General features: G+C 46.4%; 2 protein-coding genes across 2 annotated transcripts in view; both read left to right on the top strand.

Annotated features, from left to right (window-relative positions):
* LOC306923424 (tripartite motif-containing protein 14) overlaps positions 1-24323 on the top strand; it is a 493176-nt gene that overhangs the window by 222694 nt on the left and 246159 nt on the right. The window lies entirely within an intron of this gene.
* Positions 1-24323, top strand: part of reln (reelin) — a gene marked incomplete at its 5' end in the record, with an annotated part of 168034 nt that overhangs the window by 139665 nt on the left and 4046 nt on the right. Inside the window, 20 exons of the mRNA XM_079501359.1 lie at positions 446-704; positions 1954-2203; positions 3235-3403; positions 4043-4183; positions 4387-4564; positions 4987-5180; positions 5714-5964; positions 6806-6960; positions 7811-8025; positions 10180-10357; positions 11599-11786; positions 12013-12119; positions 12318-12560; positions 14589-14764; positions 15373-15446; positions 16108-16269; positions 16665-16822; positions 18700-18919; positions 19899-20096; positions 20681-20779. Coding sequence (XP_079357485.1) covers positions 446-704; positions 1954-2203; positions 3235-3403; positions 4043-4183; positions 4387-4564; positions 4987-5180; positions 5714-5964; positions 6806-6960; positions 7811-8025; positions 10180-10357; positions 11599-11786; positions 12013-12119; positions 12318-12560; positions 14589-14764; positions 15373-15446; positions 16108-16269; positions 16665-16822; positions 18700-18919; positions 19899-20096; positions 20681-20779 — 3615 coding nt within the window. The remainder of the gene's footprint in view (positions 1-445; positions 705-1953; positions 2204-3234; positions 3404-4042; positions 4184-4386; positions 4565-4986; positions 5181-5713; positions 5965-6805; positions 6961-7810; positions 8026-10179; positions 10358-11598; positions 11787-12012; positions 12120-12317; positions 12561-14588; positions 14765-15372; positions 15447-16107; positions 16270-16664; positions 16823-18699; positions 18920-19898; positions 20097-20680; positions 20780-24323) is intronic.

Here is a 24323-nt window from a genome sequence, read left to right on the forward strand (position 1 = left end):
TATGGTTATGTATACTGTACATGGCCCAGGCTTCCATATGCAGAGTCTGCATCCATACTAGGGCTGTGTTCTTGTCAAGCTATGGGTTTGTCTTTATGTGTTAAAAACATATAATGTCTGTAATTGCCAGAGAATCACTGTTTACTTATTTATATCCATATTCATACATTTTCCCTTTAAAACCTACACTATCCACACGTTTCACACAGATTTAACTTCTTTGCAAAATAGTTACTGCATCGATTTTAAATCGTTGAATTGAATCAAATCGTATTGCCATAATGATCCAATATCGTCCATGTATCGTATATCATATTGTCAGCCATGATATACTGTAGTATACAAACCAATGTGTGTGTGTGTGTGTGTGTGTGTGTGTGTGTGTGCGTGCGTGCGTGTGTGTGTGTGTGTGTGTGTGTGTGTGTGTGTGTGTGCGTGTGAACAGGTTCGTCCAGTTCTTCCTGAGGTTGGGGTGTGGTAAAGCGGCCCCGGACCCTCGCTCTCAGCCCGTGCTGCTGCAGTTCTCGGTGGACGGGGGTCTTTCCTGGGTCCTCATGCAGGACTTCCTGTTCAGTAACAGCAGCAACCAGGCTCGCCTGGTGGCCCTGGAGATCCCGCTGCGCGCGCGGACCCCCGCCACCCGCCTGCGCTGGTGGCAGCCGTCCGAGAACGGACACTTCTACAGCCCCTGGGTCATCGACCAGGTAGGACCAGTGTTGTTTTTGGCAGCAAATTTCTATTTTAGTTTAGTCATTTAGTTTAGTCTTTGGAATAAAAACTTCATTTAGTTTTAATCACATTTTAGTCACCTGGAATGTTTTATTTTCAGCATGCAACCAGGTGTAAAATGATTTATACTGGATCTCTTGTCCACTAGTCCCTTCCTAACATTTTAGTCTAGTTTTTATTTGTTGACGAAATTGTCAATTGTCTCAGTTTTTGTCATCATGGCTTAGTTTTCATTTAGTTTCCATTTAGTTTTCCTCAGTGAAAAAGGTAGTCGACGAACATTTTTCGTCTTAGTTTTAGTCGACGAAAACAACACTGGGTAGGACACTTCTATACAGCCCCATGGTCATCGACCAGGTAGGACACACTAACCTCGCGTCACCAGGCTTTCCACCTCGGAGGAAAAATGTGGGACAGTTTTGTTGTGATTGTCAACACCTCTGGTAAGAATGTCGGCTCCGTTTCAGACCGGATCCAATGCTTTCAGGGCCGTTTCCGGGGCGGGTGCGGCCAATTAGAATGTTTCTCAGATCCGTAGCGGTTCGGTTCAGATATTACCGGTCCCGTTTCGGACCGGGTCCAATTTTATGGACGCCTGCTGCCCTCTAGTTGGCCTGTTGTCTCTCCTATGGTACCGACATCAATACAGCATGGAATTGTGGCCCAAAATCTCATGAAGCAACAGCAAAGTATTCTAAAAGTTTTGCGTCTGAGAGGCTATAAATCTCTTCAAATGGTGTTCCATGACTCAAATGGCGAGAGAAAAGAAAAAGGCTGAAAAAGGTTGAAAACCAGTGTACTATAAATAATAACATGTGTGACCAGATTTGACTGAGAGCCTGCCCTCGCGCAAATTCCAGCTTTTCACCAGAAGAGAAACACTTTTTTTTTCTTTAAAAAAAAAAAAATAGTTAATGAGGCAGACTCTTCACATACTAGAGCATGTCTGAAATAATTGTCAGAGCTGAAATCGACATGTAAATATGAAATAAATGCTTAAACATGTAGCTATAGGTGTAATGTTAAGAGTCCACAGAAGTGAACCTTTCAAGCCTGTTTTCTCAACTCGCTGTTTTCTGCAAGACATTACTCTATAAGCCATATCTCCAAAACAGGTGGGTCAAACTGAACAACCAATATGTCAATTTGAAGTGAAACGAAAATTCAAAAAAATCCAATGGCACATTTGTCAAATTTGGTCACATATTGTCCTATATGTGACAGGTGGTGGTGGGTGGCAGCGCCAGCGGGTGGGGTCCTCTGGAGGACGACTTCTCGTCCATAGACGGCCGCTCGTGGCTGCTGCACCCCGGGGGCACGCGCATGCCCGTGTGCGGCTCAGACGGCCCCGCCTTCGCCTTCATCGAGAAGTCCAACACGCGCTACGCCGTCACCACCGACATCTCCCTGGGAGCCGACGCCTTCATCCAGTTTGACTTCTCCGCTTCCTGCTCCGTCACCAACTCCTGTTACTGTGAGTCATACCAATGACTTGTAAATATCAGTGTTGTTTTGGGCAGCACATTTAGATTTTAGTTTTAGTCTCTTGAATAGTTTTCATTTAGTTTTAGACACATTTTAGTCACCTGGAATGTCTTCGTGTTAGTCTAGTTTTAGTCGACTAAATGTCATAAGATTTAAGTCGACTAAATCCACAGGTGATTTAGTCGACTAAAATGTATTTTGGTGGGCATTGATGCCGTCGTAATGACTGTTTTTACATTTGCTGAAAATAGCAGATCTACAAGCTCACAAGCTTGTGAGCTCACATGCTCACAAGCTCACAACGCCTCGCACTGCGGCACGTTGTGAGCTTGTAGATCTGCTATTTTCATCAAGCAACCAAGTGTAAAATGACTTCTACTGGATCTCTTGTCCACTAGTCCCTTCCTAACATTTCAGTCTCAGTTTTAGTCATCATAGGTTAGTTTTCATTTAGTTTCCATTTAGTTTGTCAGTGGAAAAAGGTAGTCGACGAACATTTTAGTCGACGAAATCAACACTGCTTGTAATTACTATCAGTTACTGTAATTACTGTATTCCTCTTAAACCCGCCAAAGTTAAAACATCATCTATGCTGCTGTTGCAAGAATCCAGAGAGTTTTTCCACTAACCATTGAAAAATCATAGAATATTCGCCACAATCTGCCCATGGATGTGCTATTATTTCAGCTATAGAACTTGGTCTAACATGGCCTCCTATATTTCAGCTATAGAACTGGAGTATTCATTGGATCTGGGTCTAACATGGCCTCCTATATTTCAGCTATAGAACTGGAGTATTCATTGGATCTGGGTCTAACATGGCCTCCTATATTTCAGCTATAGAACTGGAGTGGAGTATTCATTGGATCTGGGTCTAACATGGCCTCCTATATTTCAGCTATAGAACTGGAGTGGAGTATTCATTGGATCTGGGTCTAACATGGCCTCCTATATTTCAGCTATAGAACTGGAGTGGAGTATTCATTGGATCTGGGTCTAACATGGCCTCCTATATTTCAGCGATAGAACTGGAGTATTCATTGGATCTGGGTCTAACGTGGCTTCCTCTGGTCAGAGACTGTCTGCCCACCAGTCCAGACTGTTCCTCCTACACCCTGCAGAGGGTGCTGCTGAGCGACACGTACAACAAGTGGGGGCGTGTCACCCTGCCCATCCCGTCATACGCAAGGTACAGTAGGCCTACGCACGCAGCTGTGCCTAGTTTCTATGCCTATGCCAGGCATAGACATAGAAACTAGTATGCCTATGCCGTAAAAAGCATAGGTGAGTTCCAGTCTAATATATGAGCAACATACGAAGCAAGGGTGATATTTGTCACTGTCCTACGGGCTGGGTGACAGCACCTGTCAGCAGGGAGTGTTGACTTACTGGCAGGTGAGTCAGTATAGGATACAACAGCTGTGACACAATTGGGGAGAAAAGGGCGTAATAAAATGAATATGCTGTGAACCCCCAGATGTCTTGACTGTCTAAACCAATTCAGAAAGCCAGTCTGAAGCGTGCATGATTTCTTTATTTTGTTTCACCAGAAGGAGCCTGTATTGACCTTTAGATACACAGATTGTAACTGCCATATTGGCTGACTGAATTATTACAGTTTGTCGTTATATGGACACAAATATTATTACTAATGTGTGTGTCTGTGTGTCTGTCTGTGTGCGTGCGTGCGTGTGTGCGTGTGTGCGTGCGTGCGTGCGTGTGTGCGTGCGTGCGTGCGTGTGTGTGTGCGTGCGTGCGTGCGTGGCGTGGCGTTGCGTGCGTGCGTGACGTTGCGTATCATGTCGTGCGTGCGTGCGTGCATGCGCAGGTCTCCAGCCACCAGGTTCCGGTGGTTCCAACAGGCACCGTTTGACAAGCAGCAGACGTGGGCTCTGGACAACCTGTACGTGGGAGACGGATGTCCAGACATGTGCTCTGGACACGGACGCTGTCAACAGAGCTCCTGTGTGTACGTATACTGCAGTACACCAGTGTTGTTTTTGGCAGCACATTTTGATTTTAGTTTTAGTCATAGTCTCTTGAATAGTCTTGTTTTAGTCGACTAACTCTACAGTTGATTTAGTCGACCAAAATGTATTTTGACTTGTAGATCTGCTATTTTTCAATAGCTAATGCATAACGATGATGTTTTATCCTGTCTTTCTCTCATAGGTGTGACCCAGAGTGGGGAGGGGAGTACTGCGACGAGGCGGTGTCTCCTCTGCCCTCACAGCTGAAGGACAGTTTCAGCCGCGCGCCGTCTCTCTCTCACTGGAACCTGCTGACCGGGGGGAAGCTGAGCAGTGTGTGTGGAGCCGTGGCCTCCGGGGCAGCGCTGCACTTCAGTGGGGTAAGGCCTCACTCACACCTAGGGCATTAAGCAACTAGTCGACTATAGTCGATTAGTAAATCCACTAGTCAACCTTGTTGGTACTAGTTGACTAGTACCTACAAAATCCCCTGATTTTGTAGGCCTCAAGATCAGGTAGATTATAGTTATAGTCACCAATGTACACATTTTTTTAAATGTACAAATATTTATCCCCCCCCCCCCCAACCCCCACCCCCCCCTTGCATGTTTCTATATTCACTTCCGGTTTTTAGCTGGAACCGGTTAAGTTAGAATAACAAATTAATACCTGGCAAAGGGACCTGACCAGTCTAACCACTGTGTGTGTGTGTGTGTGTGTGTGTGTGTGTGTGTGTGTGTGTGTGTGTGTGTGTGTGTGTGTGTGTGTGTGTGTGTGTGTGTGTGTGTGTGCTGTCCACTAGAGTTGCAGTAGACAGCTGGTCACAGTGGATTTAAACTTGACCAGCGCTGAGTTCGTCCAGTTCTACTTCATGTACGGATGCATGGTCGCCCCTAGCAACCGTAACCAAGGAGTTCTGCTGGAGTACAGTCTGAACGGAGGAATCCACTGGATCCTGCTGACCGAGATCTTCTACGATCTGTACACCAAACCTGGGTAATAACCGCATATATGCTAGATAGAGACTATAGACAGATATATACTTGTATTGGTCCCACAGGGGGAATTCAGGTGCCATTGACAGCAGCAGCAGCCACATGCAGAATACAGAAACAATAAAGAAATAAGTAAAGCTTATAGACAGATATATTACTGTATGATGTATGTACAGACAGACAGACAGACAGACAGACAGACAGACAGACAGACAGACAGACAGACAGACAGACAGACAGACAGACAGACAGACAGACAGACAGGGAGCTTGGGGGGGTTCAGGCAGGGGAGCCGTGATGTGACCCATTGGTTTCTATACAGAGCTGTTTTCAAGCCACTCTTTCAGTGAATTCAGATCCACCATTGTCCGGTCCTCGAATGAAATGGGAAGATGAACGGGTGGAAGGGCAGTGGGTGGGGGGAGCTAGGGTGGGTCTTCACTCAGTAGAAACCAACAAATGACGACAAAAAATGCACAAGAGGGAAATGCTTGCCGCATTATTGATCCTAACTCTATATGTTCATGTTGTCAGGTTTGTGAATGTTTTGCTGCCCCCTGCTGCTCGCCAGGAGGGAGTGCGCGTGCGCTGGTGGCAGCCGCAGCACGACGGCGCCGACCACAGCGACTGGGCGCTGGACAACGTGCTCGTCTCCGGCTCCGATGTGCGCGCTCACATCTCTGACACGTTTGGGGGCGTGGCCTTGCCCAACCACGAGAGGACGCCGGCCGATGGCACCGCCTCCGGCAGAGGGCCGGACAGCGAGCCAGAGGAAACGCTCATAGGTACCGTGTGATTGGCCGCTGGGTTTGTCAATAAGCGTATAGGCCTATTATAAGTCAAGTGTGCCTGGGTGGAAACCTGGGTGGAAAAAAAACAAACATTCCTTTTAATAATTATTTTTAAAGGTAAAATACTGATAATAGCACATCTACAAGCTCAGCAATGCATCTTGTGGATCTGATAGTTTCACAACTTTTGTGTAACACTCTGTTGGCATAGGTCACATTTACTATAAAAACTTGCATTTCCCGTCAGTCCGTCAGTCACAAAATTAAGGCCCGGCCCTCATCGAACCCTGTACACTCCAGACACTGCCCCCGCTGCCACCCTTAGATCTCCATATATGGAGCTGACCTGTTCTGACATTCCATATGTTGATCTGACCTCATCAAACCCTGTACACTCAAGACACGCTCCATATGGCCAGTACAGAATTCATTCCATATGTTGATCTGACCCCCCCATGCCAAAGCGCCAGCGCTCGCCCAGCAGTCTGCCGTCACCCAGGCGGATGCACAGACCTCGCCCTTTAGCACTAGCATGATTGAGAGGTCATTTTGACCTATTTTTTTAGATTTTGAAGTTTATTATCTTTACCCATGAAGCTTTCAGAAGGTTCTCCTTCCATGACCTTCATCATCCATCATCTCAGAAATGTTTGACATCTGAAACATTTTCTAATGCCAGATGGAGTCTTACTGGTTATATTTACAACATGTATGTAATTTTTACATACATTTTTTAACTCTGTCTGTCTGTCTGTCTGTCTGTCTGTCTGTCTGTCTGTCTGTCTGTCTGTCTGTCTGTCTGTCTGTCTGTCTGTCTGTCTGTCTGTCTGTGCAGTGAGTGCCCATTGGCTGTTCTCAGAGGACTGCGTTATCCAGAGGTTTTGTAGTTCTCCAGATGGAGTGATGGTCTGTGGGAGCGACGACGGGCGGGAGGTCTATGCCGTCACTCATGACATCATCCCCGACAGAGGCTGGGTGATGCAGTTCAAGGTGAATATATGTTATTAATAAACAACTACCAAAATTATATCATCTATTAATACGACTACAAGATGACATCATCCCGTGCCCCTGGTACAAGTCTGTATTTTTGACAGTTCTCGGTTCTGGGCAGACCCTTAAGTCAGTGTCTCAGTAGCGTGCAGTACTCCAGAGTGACCAGCAGAGTGTGCTGCAGTGCATCAGGACATGTCAATGTCCAGTCCTCAGTGAATCCATAGATATTATAAAAAAATAGATGCCTCACTGGCCTTTGCAGTTCATTGGAGCGACGTGTATGCCAATGAAGGCAGGAAGTCAAGCGGAAGTGCAGTTCTGAAGGCTGTCTTTATAACAGTCATGACAATACATTACAATACAAAACAAGACAAACAAACACAAACAACAAAGTTATTAATACAACAATAGAACATCAGAGCCAGGGGGGATTAGATTACAGAAAACATTAAAGAGTGAACACAGTTCTCCGCAGCTTTCTTATTTAGAAGTGCTGAAAGCATTTGCTGAAGGCACACTGCGTCGCTGCCCAAGTGACGTCACTCATGCGACTCCTCCATGTTTCTCGCTGTCACTCAAGTGACTACTGGCCAATCACAGCGCGTCTTTTCCGGGATTTATGTTACGCACGCGGAAGCTGCTCATTGAAGGCAAATGCTTTGCAAGGAATCTCGGGAAAATTGTGCCTTCAATTGTGACACGTGCCTCAGAGCCGGAAAGGGCGCCTACGTTTATGTCTATGAGTGAATCATCATGTATATTGTGTGTGTGTGTGTGTGTGTGTGTGTGTGTGTGTGTGTGTGTGTGTGTGTGTGTGTGTGTGTGTGTGTGTGTGTGTGTACAGATAGCAGTAGGGTGCAGTACTCCAGAGCGACCAGCAGAGCGCCAGGTCCACGTCCAGTACTCTGTGGATTTCGGGGTGACGTGGAAGTACCTGGTCCCCCAGTGTCTCCCGGCGGACCCCCGTTGTGGAGGGGCCGTCTCCCAGCCGTCTGTCTTCTTCCCTGCCGAGACCTGGAAGAGAGCCGTCTACCCTCTGCCCGACAGCCTGGCCAACAAGTATGTTAACGCAATACCACACAACGTAATCAACAACACAGTAAACAACACAGTAAACAACACAGTAAACACACTATCTAATAGCTATAGCTACAGAGGTGAAAATGATGTTTCCGTATTACCACCTAATGGGAAGCATTGTCAGTGTGTGTACCATAACTTTTTTGTCTCCACCAGGCCGAAGGCATGGGGAGAGAGTATGTTTTGCACTCCGTCCGTGTGTGTGTGTGTCCGTCCGTCCGTCCTTCCGTCCGTCTGTTACCAGCTAATCTCCGGCACCGTTAACCCGGTCGATGCCAAACTTTGCACACACACTCCCTGGATGCCAACGATGAACCTCTGCCCCACATTTTCCAGAACGGCCTGTTATAGCGCCACCATGAGGCAGCTTTTCACATGTTTTACCTAAAACTGCACCGATCTGCGTGAAACGTGGCATGCACACTCCCTAGAGGCCAAGGACAAACCTTTGACCTGCATTTTCCGCATCTGCCTTTTATAGCGCCACCAGGAGGCCGACTTTTGTAAAACACATTTTTTTATATTACTCCTCCAGATTCTGTCAAAAAATCTCACAAATCGTTACAGTATCTCTATGGTCATGTGCTCAAGTCGGATCTGTCCGATATTTCATATTCCATCCTAATTGGCTATAATTGGCTTTCACAGTTTGCAAGATTGCCCCGTTTTGAACAAAAGCCTCAAATCATGAACGCAGCATGCAATTTACGTGAAATCTTTCACACATTTTCTTACTAGGCTGAGGAATATATCCCACCCTTTTCACATTGGCCTGTTATAGCGCCACCAACAGGTTGATTTTTGCAAAACACATTTTTGGAACAAAATGCCTCAAATCATCCAATTGCCATCAAAGGCAAACATGTTTATATTACTCCTAAACATTTTGCCAAACATCTCACACAGTCCTATCCTCCTGGTGGAGACCTTTGCCCAGAAGGGCACTTTTTCTAGTTTTATATATTTTAAATGTAAATATTACATTTAAAATCATCCATAACCCCTTAAATTCAATGCATTCTTTCAATGAACTAAAATGGTGTTTTATTTGATGGCTTTCCGGCCCTGGCATTTGGCCTTTGTGCGCTCCAGAAATGGACACCACCAAAGGCCTTGCCCCTAAAATGACCAAACTCCAGGCCTGCAGACAATGTTAACACAATTCCTGCCGCCATTAATTAATCCCTCGATTGCGTATTGCCATGGTTTAATCACGCGTGACACTTACTTTGAAGAGCCAAATATCCGTATCGCATTTTACTATGAAACCATTCCGTGTGTGTTGACGAAGCTGGTGCTCGTTCTCTCGGTCGGTGGTGGAAAAAGTGGACCGCGAGTATCACAGCGCCTGCTACAGGCCGTTGAAAACGCTTGTCTGGGACAAAGCGTCCTCTGCAATGTCGCTTCTGTGAGATAAAGCCGTCTGAAAACAGAGCCGGCAATGTGAGTGGATGCGCGCGCATTTTCAAAATGGCCGCACCCATTGTGTCAGAAGCATAACAAAGCTAACGGACGGTAGATTTCGATACGATCGTATTAAAACATGCATTAATGAATACATCGCTGTTAAAACGGCTTTTCCGTTTGTGGCAGGCCACAAGATTCTACGTGTTAAAATTCCTATGTTCCCGGCAGGCCTCGTAAGTTTGACAGCAAATTATGATCTAGTTTTAGACATAGTCTTTTGAATTAAATTCCATTTACTTTTAGTCATATTATAGTAATCTGAAATGTTTTAGTTGACTAAGATTTCAGTCGACTAAATCTACAGTTGATTTAGTCGACTAAAATGTATGTTGGCAGGCCTTAAAATGTATGTTGGCAGGCCTTAAAATGTATGTTGGCAGGCCTTAAAATGTATGTTGGCAGGCCTTGATGACGCAGAGAACACAAATATAGCCTACAAATATTTAAAAAAAATGCGACTCTACCCTAATTATTCAATGAATCAAAAGTGTGTGTGTGTGTGTGTGTGTGTGTGTGTGTGTGTGTGTGTGTGTGTGTGTGTGTGTGTGTGTGTGTGTGTGTGTGTGTGTGTGTGTGTGTGTGTGTGTGTGTGTGTGTGTGTGTGTGCGCGTGTGTGTGTGTGCGTGCGTGTGCATGTGTGTGTGCGTGCGCATTTGGATGGATCAGGGCGGTCCGGTTCCGGTTCTTCCAGGAACACTCGGACATCCAGTGGGGGGTGGAGAACCTGTACATGGGCCCTGCCTGTGACGCCCACTGTGGAGGTCATGGAGACTGTCTGGAGGGGAGGTGTCTGTGTGACCCCGGATTCACCGGACACAACTGCTACGCTAGCACTACACTGAAGGTACAGATGCTATGCTATGATGGAGAGGAGAGGAGAGGAGAGGAGAGGAGAGGAGAGGAGAGGAGAGGAGAGGGGAGGGGAGGAGAGGAGAGGAGAGGAGAGGAGATCAGCCACAATTCCCAAACTCTAAGTTCCACACTTAGTCCCGCCTGTTTGAATAAAGATCATCCCATAATTCAATGTGTTGCTTCAGTAGCTTTGATCGCTGCTAATTCGATGATGTAAATGATACACTTCAGTATCTCGTACAGCTTGATTCATTTGGACACTTTCACTCTCAACACACGCATGCACGCTCTTCAGTGATGTTTAGTTGTTTACATTATCAGGATATGAGCAGATCAAACTTTTGTCAGCTCTAAAACATTTTGATGCTTATTCTGATTCTGATTGGAAACAAGACCGCAAGGACTTCTTTCACTTCACTTTTTCGGTGATATCCTTTTGGATCAAGTGTTTTACATGTCATGCCAATAAAGTATTCAGTCAATCAATCAATCATTCTTTGAAGTCGGCGACACGGCCCACAGCCCGCGAGGACACGGTCCGGTCCAGTAATGTAATCGTGGTGGTTTCCATCCCACGGCCCGCGAGGACACGGTCCGGTCCAGTAACGACAAAACAGATAGTCAGTCAACACTACTACAGACGGGTAAAAGGGCACGTCCTGCTCCAAGCGGTTTGGGGAGCTCAGTCTCTCTCCTCGGTCTCGTCTCACACAAAAGCAAATGACCATTTTGGATGCAGAGTGAGCGAGTGAGCAGGGCTGGACTGGGACAAAAATTCGGACCGGTCATTTTCGCGCGAATTTGGCCCAGACCAGCACACACAAACAAACAAGCCCTAATACCATGACTTTTACAGAACAACATAAATGATACAAACCAACAGACAACTATACAACCCTTTGTTGCTCTCACAAGAATGATGCTGGCAAAAGGATTCAAGATAGAAGAGGGTTTATTTGTCACTCACTGATACAGGTACAGTGAAATTATCATGATGACACTGGCAGAATGGCAGCATGCATGGACCTTTCCTGGTGGCCTGCCACCTATTGGCCTGCCTGCCTGTTTTTCTTTTTTTCCCTTTTTTTTAATATATCATGGCGGCCCCCTACGGTCACGGCCCACCGGGAATATGCCCGGTACATCCTATGGCCAGTCCAGCCCTGCGAGTGAGCAGAGGTTTGGGGTTGTTGGTGAATTTGTCTACAGTCTCATCATGCGTTCTCCTCACAGGCGTCTCTGAAGGAGCGTTTTGACTGGGAGGGGTCTCCGTCAGGGGGCGGAGCCTCGCAGTGGGCGGTGCTAGAAGGGGGCCGTCCCTGTACAGACTGTGGCGTTCTGGTGGAAGGAAGCGCCATGTACTTTGATGGAGCCGATGGACGGCAAGCTGTCACTGTCGACCTGGACCTCAGAGGAGCCAAGTATGTAGAAATACATACATTTGTATAATTGATGTTTTACAGAGCCTATAACCTTTGTTGTACAGTATGTGGATTCAAGAGCTTTATTGTTATTATTTTGACTTATTTCCAGACCACAGACCTTCACACAGTGTTTTCATTCTCTCCACATCTGTGTCTTGTTGTCAACCGTGTTTGTGTTTGTGTTTGTGTGCATGCGTGTGTGGGTGTGTGCGTGCGTGTGTAGGTTTGTGGAGTACTGGGCCAGGATAGGAAGTGAAGACAACATGACGTCGTGTCATAGGCCAACGTGTCGTAAAGAAGGCGTCCTATTGGACTATTCCACTGACGGAGGTGATGACATCACACATCTATACATACACATTCTTCCTCCTCCTCCTCCTCATCATTATTGTTAAATTGCACACTGTTTTTTCTGCCTCATTCACTCTCTTCTCCTCCCTCTATCTCAATTCAATTAAATGTAATTCAACTCTCTCTCTCTCTCTCTCTCTCTCTCTCTCTCTCTCTCTCTCTCTCTCTCTCTCACAGGAGTGTCATGGTCTCTCCTCCATGAGATGGACTATTTAAAGTACGTGTCGGTGCGTAGGGACTACATCGTCCTTCCAGAGGGCTCTCTCAGCAACACCACTAGGCTGCGCTGGTGGCAGCCCTTCACCGTCTCGTCCGGCCTGGCCACCCCCAGCCAGGAGAGGGCGCAGTGGGCCATCGACAACATCCTGGTGGGAGGCTCCGACATCAACCCCTCCACCCTGATCGACACCTTTGATGACGGTAAACCCTCTTGTCTCACTTTCACATTCATTATGAATTAAAGGAACACTTGAATTAATTAATTCATTCAGCACTTCCATATTTTTTCAGGAAATGAAAAATATACGTATAAAACCGTATATTTTTTTAAACAATGCAATACTGCCTCATCAAATTTGGTGTTGTGACTTTAGATATTGTCAATTAGTTGCATGAGAAGGAGAGAGGTGGTGGAGTTAGCTGCTTTAGCAGACAGTTTGAGGGTCCAATGAAGTTAAGAGGTTTTGTCCAATGCGTTTTTTTACTACTTTCCATTGGTTCAATATTTTCGAAACAACACAAGGGTGTTCAATATCACTGATTTACGGAATGAAATCAAAAACCTCAAAAATGGAGTCTCCTTCAACCCTCACAGCATAATCCAAGTATCCTATATCTAGTGGTCACCCACTCCTGTAGATTTACACTCTAATATGTGAAGGATCAGACCCTTCCCTTCACCCAGGAGTCAGCTCAGCTTCTTGTCCAGACCTCGTTCATACCAAAACGTGACTACTGTAAGCCCCTCCAAATGATCCAGAATGCAGCAGCATGATTGGTCCCCCTTCTCTGCTTCTCCCTCCATTGGTTGCCCGCACAGAGTACAAAACACTGGTGTTGGCCTACAAAGCAACCAAAGAGGCACAGCACCCTCATACTTTCAACTGTATGACCCCTCCCACTCACTCTGATCAGCTAACACAGGGATGCTGTCAGAGTCTTCCCTATAAAACACCGTCCTGGGGTAAAGCAGAAGCTCCACAGGGATGCTGTCAGAGTCTTCCCTATAAAACACCTGGGGTAAAGCAGAAGCTAACACAGGGATGCTGTCAGAGTCTTCCCTATAAAACACCGTCCTGGGGTAAAGCAGAAGCTCTGCAGGGATGCTGTCAGAGTCTTCCCTATAAAACACCGTCCTGGGGTAAAGCAGAAGCTCTGCAGGGATGCTGTCAGAGTCTTCCCTATAAAACACCGTCCTGGGGTAAAGCAGAAGCTCCACAGGGATGCTGTCAGAGTCTTCCATATAAAACACCTGGGGTAAAGCAGAAGCTCCACAGGGATGCTGTCAGAGTCTTCCCTATAAAACACCGTCCTGGGGTAAAGCAGAAGCTCTGCAGGGATGCTGTCAGAGTCTTCCCTATAAAACACCGTCCTGGGGTAAAGCAGAAGCTCCACAGGGATGCTGTCAGAGTCTTCCCTATAAAACACATGGGGTAAAGTAGAAGCTCCACAGGGATGCTGTCAGAGTCTTCCCTATAAAACACCGTCCTGGGGTAAAGCAGAAGCTCCACAGGGATGCTGTCAGAGTCTTCCCTATAAAACACCTGGGGTAAAGCAGAAGCTCTGCAGGGATGCTGTCAGAGTCTTCCCTATAAAACACCGTCCTGGGGTAAAGCAGAAGCTAACACAGAGATGCTGTCAGAGTCTTCCCTATAAAACACCTGGGGTAAAGCAGAAGCTCCACAGGGATGCTGTCAGAGTCTTCCCTATAAAACACATGGGGTAAAGCAGAAGCTCCACAGGGATGCTGTCAGAGTCTTCCCTATAAAACACCGTCCTGGGGTAAAGCAGAAGCTCTGCAGGGATGCTGTCAGAGTCTTCCCTATAAAACACCGTCCTGGGGTAAAGCAGAAGCTCCACAGGGATGCTGTCAGAGTCTTCCCTATAAAACACCGTCCTGGGGTAAAGCAGAAGCTAACACAGAGATGCTGTCAGAGTCTTCCCTATAAAACACCTGGGGTAAAGCAGAAGCTCCGCATTGTCGGCCGCAACCTGACGACTCACCTCTTCAGACTCCAGCTTAGTAGTTATAGATTACTTAACAAGATAGATCTGTAACCAATAACATATTTTAACTGTAGGCTAAATCGCTCTCACAAATGCCGGACAATAATTGTCCAGCCAGAGGTTGTGCCGGTGGGAAGACCGCTGGGTATAAAGAACTGACAAATGCAAATATGAAAATAAACTGTGTTGGTTCCTGTACGTGTCTCTCGTCACCACCACCAGAGGGCGTGTCCCATGAGGAGAGTTGGAGTTTCTATCCCAACGCGGTGCGGACCGCCGGGTTCTGTGGAAACCCCTCCTTCCATCTGTACTGGCCCAACAAAAACCAGGACCGGACTCACAACATACTGGCCACGCGAGAGCTCATCGTACAGCCCGGATACATCCTGCAGTTCAAGGTATAGCGAAGCAACATGATTCTCTCATTAATATCGGCCTGATGGATTGAATACGTTATTATCAGTACAGTCCAAGGTTATGCTAAAAGGAGAACACAAAACGATCGAGGGGGCTTGTTTCCACTCCATCCTTAAAAATGGAGTAGAACCAATATCAAAATAACATCAGTTTTTTTTTTTTAATAACATTTCTGTTTGAATGTGAAGCTGAAAATGCCTTTTGTGATGATGCAGGCTGCAGATAATCTGACAATCTGTGTTTCCTGGAGAAGCTTTTAAAAAGGGTCAACAAGAATAGAATAGAATAGAATTATGTCTAAGTTGCTTGAACTTACAGTATGACCATCAGTAATAGAGGGTATGCGCATGCATAAAGTGAATGGCAGATCGAGTGGCAAATCGAGTGGCAAAGTGAGTGACAAAGTGAATTTATTGTTGTTTAAAGTAATTTCATGCAATCAAATAGCACTTTTCTGTTTGGATGTATGGGTTGTCAAGGCCAGAAAGTAGTTTTTTGCCACTCAGTAGGCATTCCTGCATAACTTCCGGGTATGATGATGATGTCACGCGCATACCCTCAATAGATAACGTCTATTACTGTCTTGTAGATCGTTGTCGGCTGTGAAGCAGATCTATGTGAAGATCACCATTCTGTCCAACTGCAATACAGGAAGGATGCCCGGTGAGTCTTATGTCCTCTCCTCTCCTCTCCTCTCCTCTCCTCTCCTCTCCTCTCCTCTCCTCTCCTCTCCTCTCCTCTCCTCCCCTCTTCCCCTCCCCTCCCCTCCCCTCCCCTCCCCTCCCCTCCTCTCCTCTCCTCTCCTCTCCTCTCCTCTCCTCTCCTCTCCTCTCCTCTCCTCTCCTCTCCTCCCCTCTTCCCCTCCCCTCCCCTCCCCTCCCCTCCTCTCCTCTCCTCTCCTCTCCTCTCCTCTCCTCTCCTCTCCTCTCCTCTCCTCTCCTCTCCTCTCCTCTCCTCTCCCCTCCCCTCCCCTCCCCTCCCCTCCTCTCCTCTCCTCTTTCTGTGATGACTCATTAAAATAAATCCCAGATTGCAGCTATACGATACATTACATTTTGGGACACCCTGGTGTAAATAAATAGTTTATTTTTCTGTTCTCATATCGTAATCAGTGCATTGTGGAGCTAAACCCGTCCATGTTACTTCCTGTCTTCAGGTCAGACGTGTGGCAGCTGGTCCAGTCGGAGTGTCTTCCGTCCTAAACACGTCCATGTTTCCTCATGTTTCTTTCTGTCTTCAGGTCAGACGTGTGGAAGCTGGTCCAGTCGGAGTGTCTTCCGTCCTAAACACGTCCATGTTTCCTCATGTTTCTTTCTGTCTTCAGGTCAGACGTGTGGCAGCTGGTCCAGTCGGAGTGTCTTCCGTCCAGTGTGAACAACGTGGGCTGTTCTCCCTTCCAGTTCCACGAGGCGTCCATCTACAGTCCTGTCAACGTGTCCACCTGGACGCGCGTCACCGTGCCGCTGCCCGACCACGTGTCCTCAGGGTACTGCAACCCCCGAGCTGCTCCAACCTTTTCAAATATGTACAAAATATTGCAGATGTCATGCAAGCTCACAATTGTGAGCTTGTATATCTGATGTTTTTGAGAACCACTGTTCTAAACCACCGTTCTAAATCGTTTTTTAAATATATTATTTGGGCTTTTTGACTTTATTGATAGTGGAAAGTGGAGACAGACAGGAAACGAGGGGAGAGAGACGGGGCGTGACATACAGCAAAGTTTGTCGGGAACGAACCGGCATTAGGAGCCTAGGTGCCCGGACCGCTAGGCCGGCCCGGGCCGATTAGGATTATGTTTCTGTAGATTTGTATTTTTAACTGTGTTCCAAAACAACACAGCATGCGTGGACTCACGTTTTGTCTTTTTGTGCACCACAGCGCCACCCAGTTCCGCTGGCTGCAGGCTGACGGTGCAGGGGAGCGTGTAAGCTGGGCTGTGGATCACGTTTACATCGGAGAGGCGTGTCCTGGACTCTGCAGCGGACATGGATACTGTACCGGAGGCGTGGTCTGCATCTGTGACGAGGGACACCACGGTAATAAACAACTTATACATTAATCCATTCTGGGCGGGAACCCCTTTTGGTGTTTCTAGCATTATGTTATACTTTAGCTGTTGAAAAATAGCAGATCTACAAGTTCATAGCGCGCCACCGAGTGCTGCGCTACGAGCTTGTAGGTCTGCTATTTTTGAAAAATCATGAAAATGTGGCACAAATTTGGAATATATATTTTTTCAGAACGAACGTTTTTAACTCAAATCTTTGCTTCTGGGCGGTTCCTCGAACAACATATTTTCAGATGGGGGTCGGCGGCCAATTACATATAATTTTTGGGGTCCTTGACATGAAATATTGAGCACCACTTATACAGCAACATGAGGTATTTCAGAAAACTGTCAGAATTTAGAAGACATTTTTTTTTATTTCGACGTCAGGCCTAAATGGCTTAAAATACACATCTCTGCTACACACCTTGAATCCATCTTCAACCGAGTCGGATTGCTGGGACAACGGTTCCAGCAGAGAGCTCCAGAGACTTCCACTTCTTCCTGGGGGATCCCGAGGCGTTCCCATGGCCAGTGTGGAGATATAATCCTCCCATCTTGTCCTTGGGAGTCTCCTCCCAGTGGGAACCATAGAGTATAAAAAGGATAGAGACCACCAAATTTTGGTGGTCAAATGCGGAAGTGCAACCGAGCGCTCAATGTTAAAGCCCAGCTGCACGGGGTTTCCCGGTCATGACTCCACGGGTCCGCCTGTAGTCCCTCCTCTTACCACTAGGGCCCAGTGCTTCAACGTTGGAGTGCCTCACTGGCCCCTTGGTGGGAACATGCATGCAGCGATGACCTCCCTATAGGGAGAAGCTCAGGGGCTAGTATCCGTACTAGATGCCTGAACCATCTTAGCCGGCTCCTTTCCAAGCAGTGGCTCTGCTCCTACTATACCTGGGTGACTGAACTTCTCATCCTATCTCTAAGGGAGATGCCAGCCAACCGTCTGAGAAAACTCATTTTGGCTACTTGTATCCACAATCATATTCTTTCGGTCATGACCCACACGTCATGACTATTAAGGTGGCCTTACACTAGCCGATTTTTTTCAATCTGAAATCTGATAGCACCACACACTACAGGATAATCGGAGCGGGGCAGAGCAAATATCAAACATTCTTGATGTTGATCGGGCCGATCCCGATCGCGCTTTGAGCGGCCCCGAGCAGATCGATTGAGTCGGGCACCCCCCGAGCGTCAAAAAATGCCCGATTATCGGCTAGTGTAAGGCCACCTTTAGGTGAGAGTAGGAACATAGATTGCTCGGTAGACAGAGAGCTTTGCCTTCTGGCTCATCTCTCTTTTCGACACAACTGCTCCCATTCTCCAGCTGGCCTCCCCCTCCTCCGTCCTCCCCCTCCTCCGTCCTCCCCTGTCAGCTCTCACAACTCCTTCACCTGTATGGTTGGGATCCGGAGCCGCAGGAACCAGTCTTAAATAATCCCTCCCGAGTCCCTACGAATCAATCGATTGAGTGTTAAGATTAACATGCTCTGAAAATAAGGGTCAGGTGAAAAGAAGCAGCTTGGACGCTCATGCATTGAAGGAAGCATTGTCAGTACGTTGCTCTCCCCAGGTTGGCAGACGGTGTGTAGAGCCCACGGTCACATTAGATAATTGACACTGGGTGAAAATGGGTTGCAAAATCGTGGGATAAAAATGTTTAAAAAAAAACACATGCTCTGAAAATGCACACCTTTGGGCTGTTGGCGGTCAGATGGGTGGGCCGCGAACGGTTTCAAGATTTTCAAGTGGGCCCTGATGCTGAAAAGGTTGAGAACTACTACACTACATTGAACAGTACAATGTGTGTGTGTGTGTGTGTGTGTGTGTGCGTGTGCGTGTGTGTGTGTGTTATAGGGGAGGACTGCTCGTTGACCTCCAGTGACCTTGCCAGCTCCATCAAGGACAACTTTGAGTCGGGGGGCGTGTCGCAGGACAGCTGGCAGCTCATCCAGGGAGGGGGCGTCGGCAGTGGGTGTGGCCAGCTGTCTCCCCACGCCCACGGAGACTCGCTGTACTTCAACGGATGCAAGATGAGACAGGCCCTCACCAAGCCTCTGGACCTGATCAGAGCTAGGTAAATATATACATACATATACATACACATACAGGCCCTCACCAAGCCTCTGGACCTGATCAGAGCTAGGTAAATATATACATACATATATATACATATATAAGGATGCAAGATGAGACAGGCCCTCACCAAGCCTCTGGACCTGATCAGAGCTAGGTAAATATATACATACATATATATACATATATAAGGATGCAAGATGAGACAGGCCCTCACCAAGCCTCTGGACCTGATCAGAGCTAGGTAAATATATACAATACATACATACTGTATACATACACATACACCACCCTGTGGCTTAATGGCCAGACTGCACATTAAATAAATTCTGGGGGTTGGACTAGGGGTGTGGCTGAGAAGAGTTACCCAGAGGGTTCAAACTAAAATATCGATGTCCACACAAGATTAGATACAAACCTGTCTCTGTGTGTGTGTGTGTGTGTGTGTGTGTGTGTGTGTGTGTGTGTGTGTGTGTGTGTGTGTGTGTGTGTGTGTGTGTGTGTGTGTGTGTGTGTGTGTGTGTGTGTGTGTGTGTGCGTGCGTGCGTGCGTGCGTGCGTGCGTGCGTGCGTGCGTGCGTGCGTGCGTGCGTGCGTGCGTGCGTGCGTGCGTGCGTGCGTGCGTGCGTGCGTGCGGTGCGTGCGTGCGTGCGTGCGTGCGTGCGTGTGATTAGATAGCATTTTATACAGACTTATAGCATGTTACGTAGACAGCACTAGAATTGCATTTTTTTGTAGTCATAGCACATTATAGTATACTGTATATGTATAGTATAGTATGTATAGTTTATATGTATAGTTTCATTATATAGATATTCCACTGTTACGTTCTTAGCTTACGCATGTTTCTTGATAACTACTTTTTATGTATGTGATGTATGCCATGCTTTTGGTTATTGCTTATGTAAATCGCTCTGGATTACGAGCATCTGCTAAATGCCTAAATTGTAAATTGTAAATTGTGTGTGTGCACGTGCGCAGCAAGATCATGTTCGTGCTGCAGATCGGCAGCACGTCGCAGACGGACAGCTGCAACATAGCGCTGGAGCGCGCGGACACGGTGGACCGCGCCGTGCTACTGCAGTACAGCGTCACCAACGGCGTCACCTGGCACGTCATCGCACAGCACCAAGCCAAAGACTTCATCAAGGCCCAGAGAGTCTCCTACAACATACCACTGTGAGTGCACGCACGCATGCACACATACAGTACATAGTACCCATGTTGTTGTTTTTGGCATGCACATTTCAATTTTAGTTTAGTCATAGGGCTCCATCTTGCGCCACCCTTATCCCTAAACTTATTTGCCATGTTTTACTATTTTGAAAAACATTTAAAAATAGTTCAACTAGCCGATCTACATTGAGACATTACCATCGTGAAATGGTGAATGTGTGTGGGTGGGTGAATGTGTGGATGGGTGAATGTGTATGTGGGTGGGTGAATGTGTGTGCATGGGTGAAATGGGTGAATGTGTATGTGGATGGGTGGGTGGGTGAATGTGTGTGCATGGCTGAATGGGTGTGTGGGTGCCGTAATGTGTGTAAATGGGTGAATGTGTGTGCATTGTGTGTGTGGGTGGGTGAATGGGTGAATGTGTGTGCATGGGTGAATACGTGTGGATGGGTGAATGGGTGAATGTGCGTGCGGGTGAACGTAAAACACATTTTAAAGAGCTTTGGAGACCATTTATGCAAGAACAAACACACATGCTTGTCAGACACTATAGTTGCTGACTGGTTCCCTGGTTTCTCCTCTCCCAGAGAGGCGAGGGTGAAGGGTGTGATGCTCCGCTGGTGGCAGCCGCGTCACGACGGAGCCGGACACGACCAGTGGGCACTGGACCACGTGGAAGTCGTTCTGTGAGTACCACCGGACCCCCAGACCCCCTATCCCACCTCGGGACACCACACCTATAGCCATAGTACCAGTAATTTTTTTTATTTATTTTTTTCCCCGATTTTGTAGGCCTCAAGATCAGGTAGATTATAGTTAGTCACCAATGTACACGGTTTTTAAATGTACAAATATTTATTTCAAAAATAAAAAATAAAATAAAAAAATGTTTTTCTTTTTACATATAGGTAGTTAAACAACTAGTCGACTAGTAAACTAGGCAACTAGTCAACTAGTAAAAATGACCAGAAGTGAATGCCCTACGCTAGGCTAGCCCTAGCAAAAAAAATGCAAGAAAAATAGGATTGTGAAATAACAATTTTAAAAAAATGTCTCCGGGTTCCAAAATGAATGTGTTTTTATTTATTTTTTTACATGCGTAAGCTGACATTTTACATTATGTTTTACGTTGGGGGAGGTCGTTTTATTTTCCCCCTTTAGAGATGCTTGGAGGCAGCCGCCGGCAGCGCAACGATGCGAACTGCATGAGTACTGGCTTATAAATGTCAAGTTCAAGTGTATTTCTATAGCACATTTCACACGACAAGCAAGGACTCAATGTGCTAAATGTGACTCGTGAAATAAACAAAGCTTATGCAGCGGAGGTGTTGTGATGTGGAGTGGAGTGCGACACCTAGTGGCTGAATGTTAGGTGTACAGCAACTTTAATGTTATAACCTTAAGCTTGTTGTGGTCAAACTGCCAGAGTGCCTCAGTGTCTCGTTGAAACATCCCAACTCCAGTTGGAATTACAGCTCATTATATATACAGTATATATAATATGGAATATATTTGTTTTATGCAACCTCCTAAATTCGTATTATAAGATTCATTTTTTTAAGCGGTCATCTCATGGATCAGAGAAGTTGCAGTTACCATCGCATTAACAATGCCAATATTTTATGGTATACATTTATCGGAGATGAATCAAAACGTATAGTCGACCGATCATCATCCCTGAGAGACGGTCAAATTGGAGATGTGAGTCTTTTTTTTTTACGGGACACTGTTGGTTAAACTCAATTTATTCTCCACGTACAATGGTGTTGCTTGCCGAAAATAACTGATCTTGTCGCCAAGCCACGCCATGATGTGATGGCGAATAAATGAAGCATTAATGTTCAGCGTGCTACATATTGTTCACATAACAATACATGTTGTTTTATTACATAACAATACATGTTGTTTTATTACATAACAATACATGTTGTTTACATAACAATACATATTGTTCACATAACAATACATATTGTTCACATAACAATACATGTTGTTTATTTACATAACAATACATATTGTTCACATAATAATACATGTTGTTTACATAACAATACATATTGTTCACATAATAATACATGTTGTTTACATAACAATGCACAATGTTTACATGGCAATGCATAGTGTTTACATAACAATACGTGTTTATCACAACAATATGCATTGTTGTTTGCATAACAATACATTGTTTACATATCAATACATGTTGTTTACGTAACACTCCATAGAGCATTTCAGTGCATTTTGTTGCATGTTGCTGCTGGATGTTCGTTCAGACTCTCTCTCACACACACACACACACACACACACACACACACACACACACACACACACACACACACACACACACACACACACACACACACACACACACACACACACACACACACACACACACACAATAACACGGATTGGCAATTCCGTACAGACACTTCTATAAAAACCCAAATCCGTACATATTACACTACTACTGTTTTGACTGTGACGGAGGCGTGGCTTTCATTAGTAGTGTAGGCTCAATCGAACATCGCAAAGTTCACCACGGAAACTCGCGCACTTTAGCGCGCTTGGTGGTGTCTCTCGTGGCTCAGGTCAACTTGAGACGACGCCCCTCCGTCGCTGTCTATTGGGAGGAGTTCAATGTAATATGTACGGTTTTTGCCGTCTTCTAGTTGTGTATGTAATGAATTTCCAATCTGTGTTATTTCACCGTGTTTGGGTGAGACCGGGTTGCACACGCACGCACGCACGCACGCACGCACGCACGCACGCACGCACGCACACACACACACACACACACAGACACACACAAACACACAGAGGGAACCAGGGAAGGTCACAGCCTTCAGACTGTGCTTTTTTATTTCTGTCTCTCTGTCAATACACCTGTCTCACTCCTCTCACTCCGTCTCACCTCCTCTCACACCTCACTCCTGTCTCACTTCCTCTCACTCCTGTCTCACTTCCTCTCACTCCTGTCTCACTTCCTCTCACTCCTGTCTCACTTCCTCTCACTCCTTTTATTTCTCCTCATCACGTGTTCCTTCTCCTCTCTCCTGCTGCTTGCATCACTTCCTGGTTTGACCTCGTTACCTCTCGGCTCTGCATCCTCTCCTCCACCTAACATCCTTCCTTCCTTGCCTCCTTTCCTTCTTGCTTCCCTTGCTCTGTCCTTCTCCCCTATTCTTCTTGTACAATGGACAACTACTGCAACTCTCTCTATCTCTCTCTCTCTCTCTCTCTCTCTCTCTCTCTCTCTCTCTCCATATGTTGCATAATGTCAATTACTCATTCTCTCCTTTCTACTCTTATGTACTCTACCTTCTTTCTCTTCCTTATTCTCTCCATCTTACTATTCTTCTCTTCTGTTTATCTCACACTGTTGACTCGCAAAAACCTCTCTTCTCCCTTCTTATTTCTCTCTCTCTCTCTCTCTCTCTCTCTCTCTCTCTCTCCCTGGTCCTGGCTCCGCCCCCAGGCCGGTTGCCCCGCCCCCTCAGACCTTCCTTCGTGACAGCAGCTCCGCCCCTCCCCCCCTTGCCCCTCCCCCCTCCTGTCTAACCTCTGCTCTCTTCTGCATTCTGCTCTCTCATTGGCTATAGCGTCAGGTAAGTCAAACCCCGCCCCCTCCCACCACGCCCCCTCACCACACCCCCCCACCCAGACGCCCCCTCCTCCTCATCCTCATCTTCATCACATTCACACATATCTGCACACCACAAAATAAAGTCACTGCTATTTTATATCAGTCTCTCCCTCTCTTATTTGTGTAATTCATTAGTTGCAACTTTGTGTTAGCTTTTTATGACAGACAGACAGACAGACAGACAGACAGACAGACAGACAGACAGACAGACAGACAGACAGACAGAATCATATACATACAAACATGTTTTTGGCTTTGTATAGGTGTTTTTTGGTCTTTTTTTATTGATAAAAAACAGAAAAACGACTCCTTGTTGATTCGCACATGCACACTGCCGTTCACTTCCTTGTTTGCGGCTCCGAAAGAAAGGCTTGTATCTCCTAATCTAGGGAGCTCTACATGGTTTTGACCAGATGGACAATGTTCTGTCTTCATTTCTGACTTCAGTATGCCTCTCGTTTGGAATATAAACGCTTCTAGAGAGACTTTAGCGTGAACAGTGCAAGATAAGAATGGAACATTATGCCTCCCGGTTTTGGTGGGGAATGGAAGGGGGGGGAACTTCCAGAGTAAAATCTGCCATATGA

This window comes from Electrona antarctica, assembly GCF_951216825.1.
Source record: "Electrona antarctica genome assembly, chromosome: 5".
NCBI lineage: Eukaryota > Metazoa > Chordata > Actinopteri > Myctophiformes > Myctophidae > Electrona > Electrona antarctica.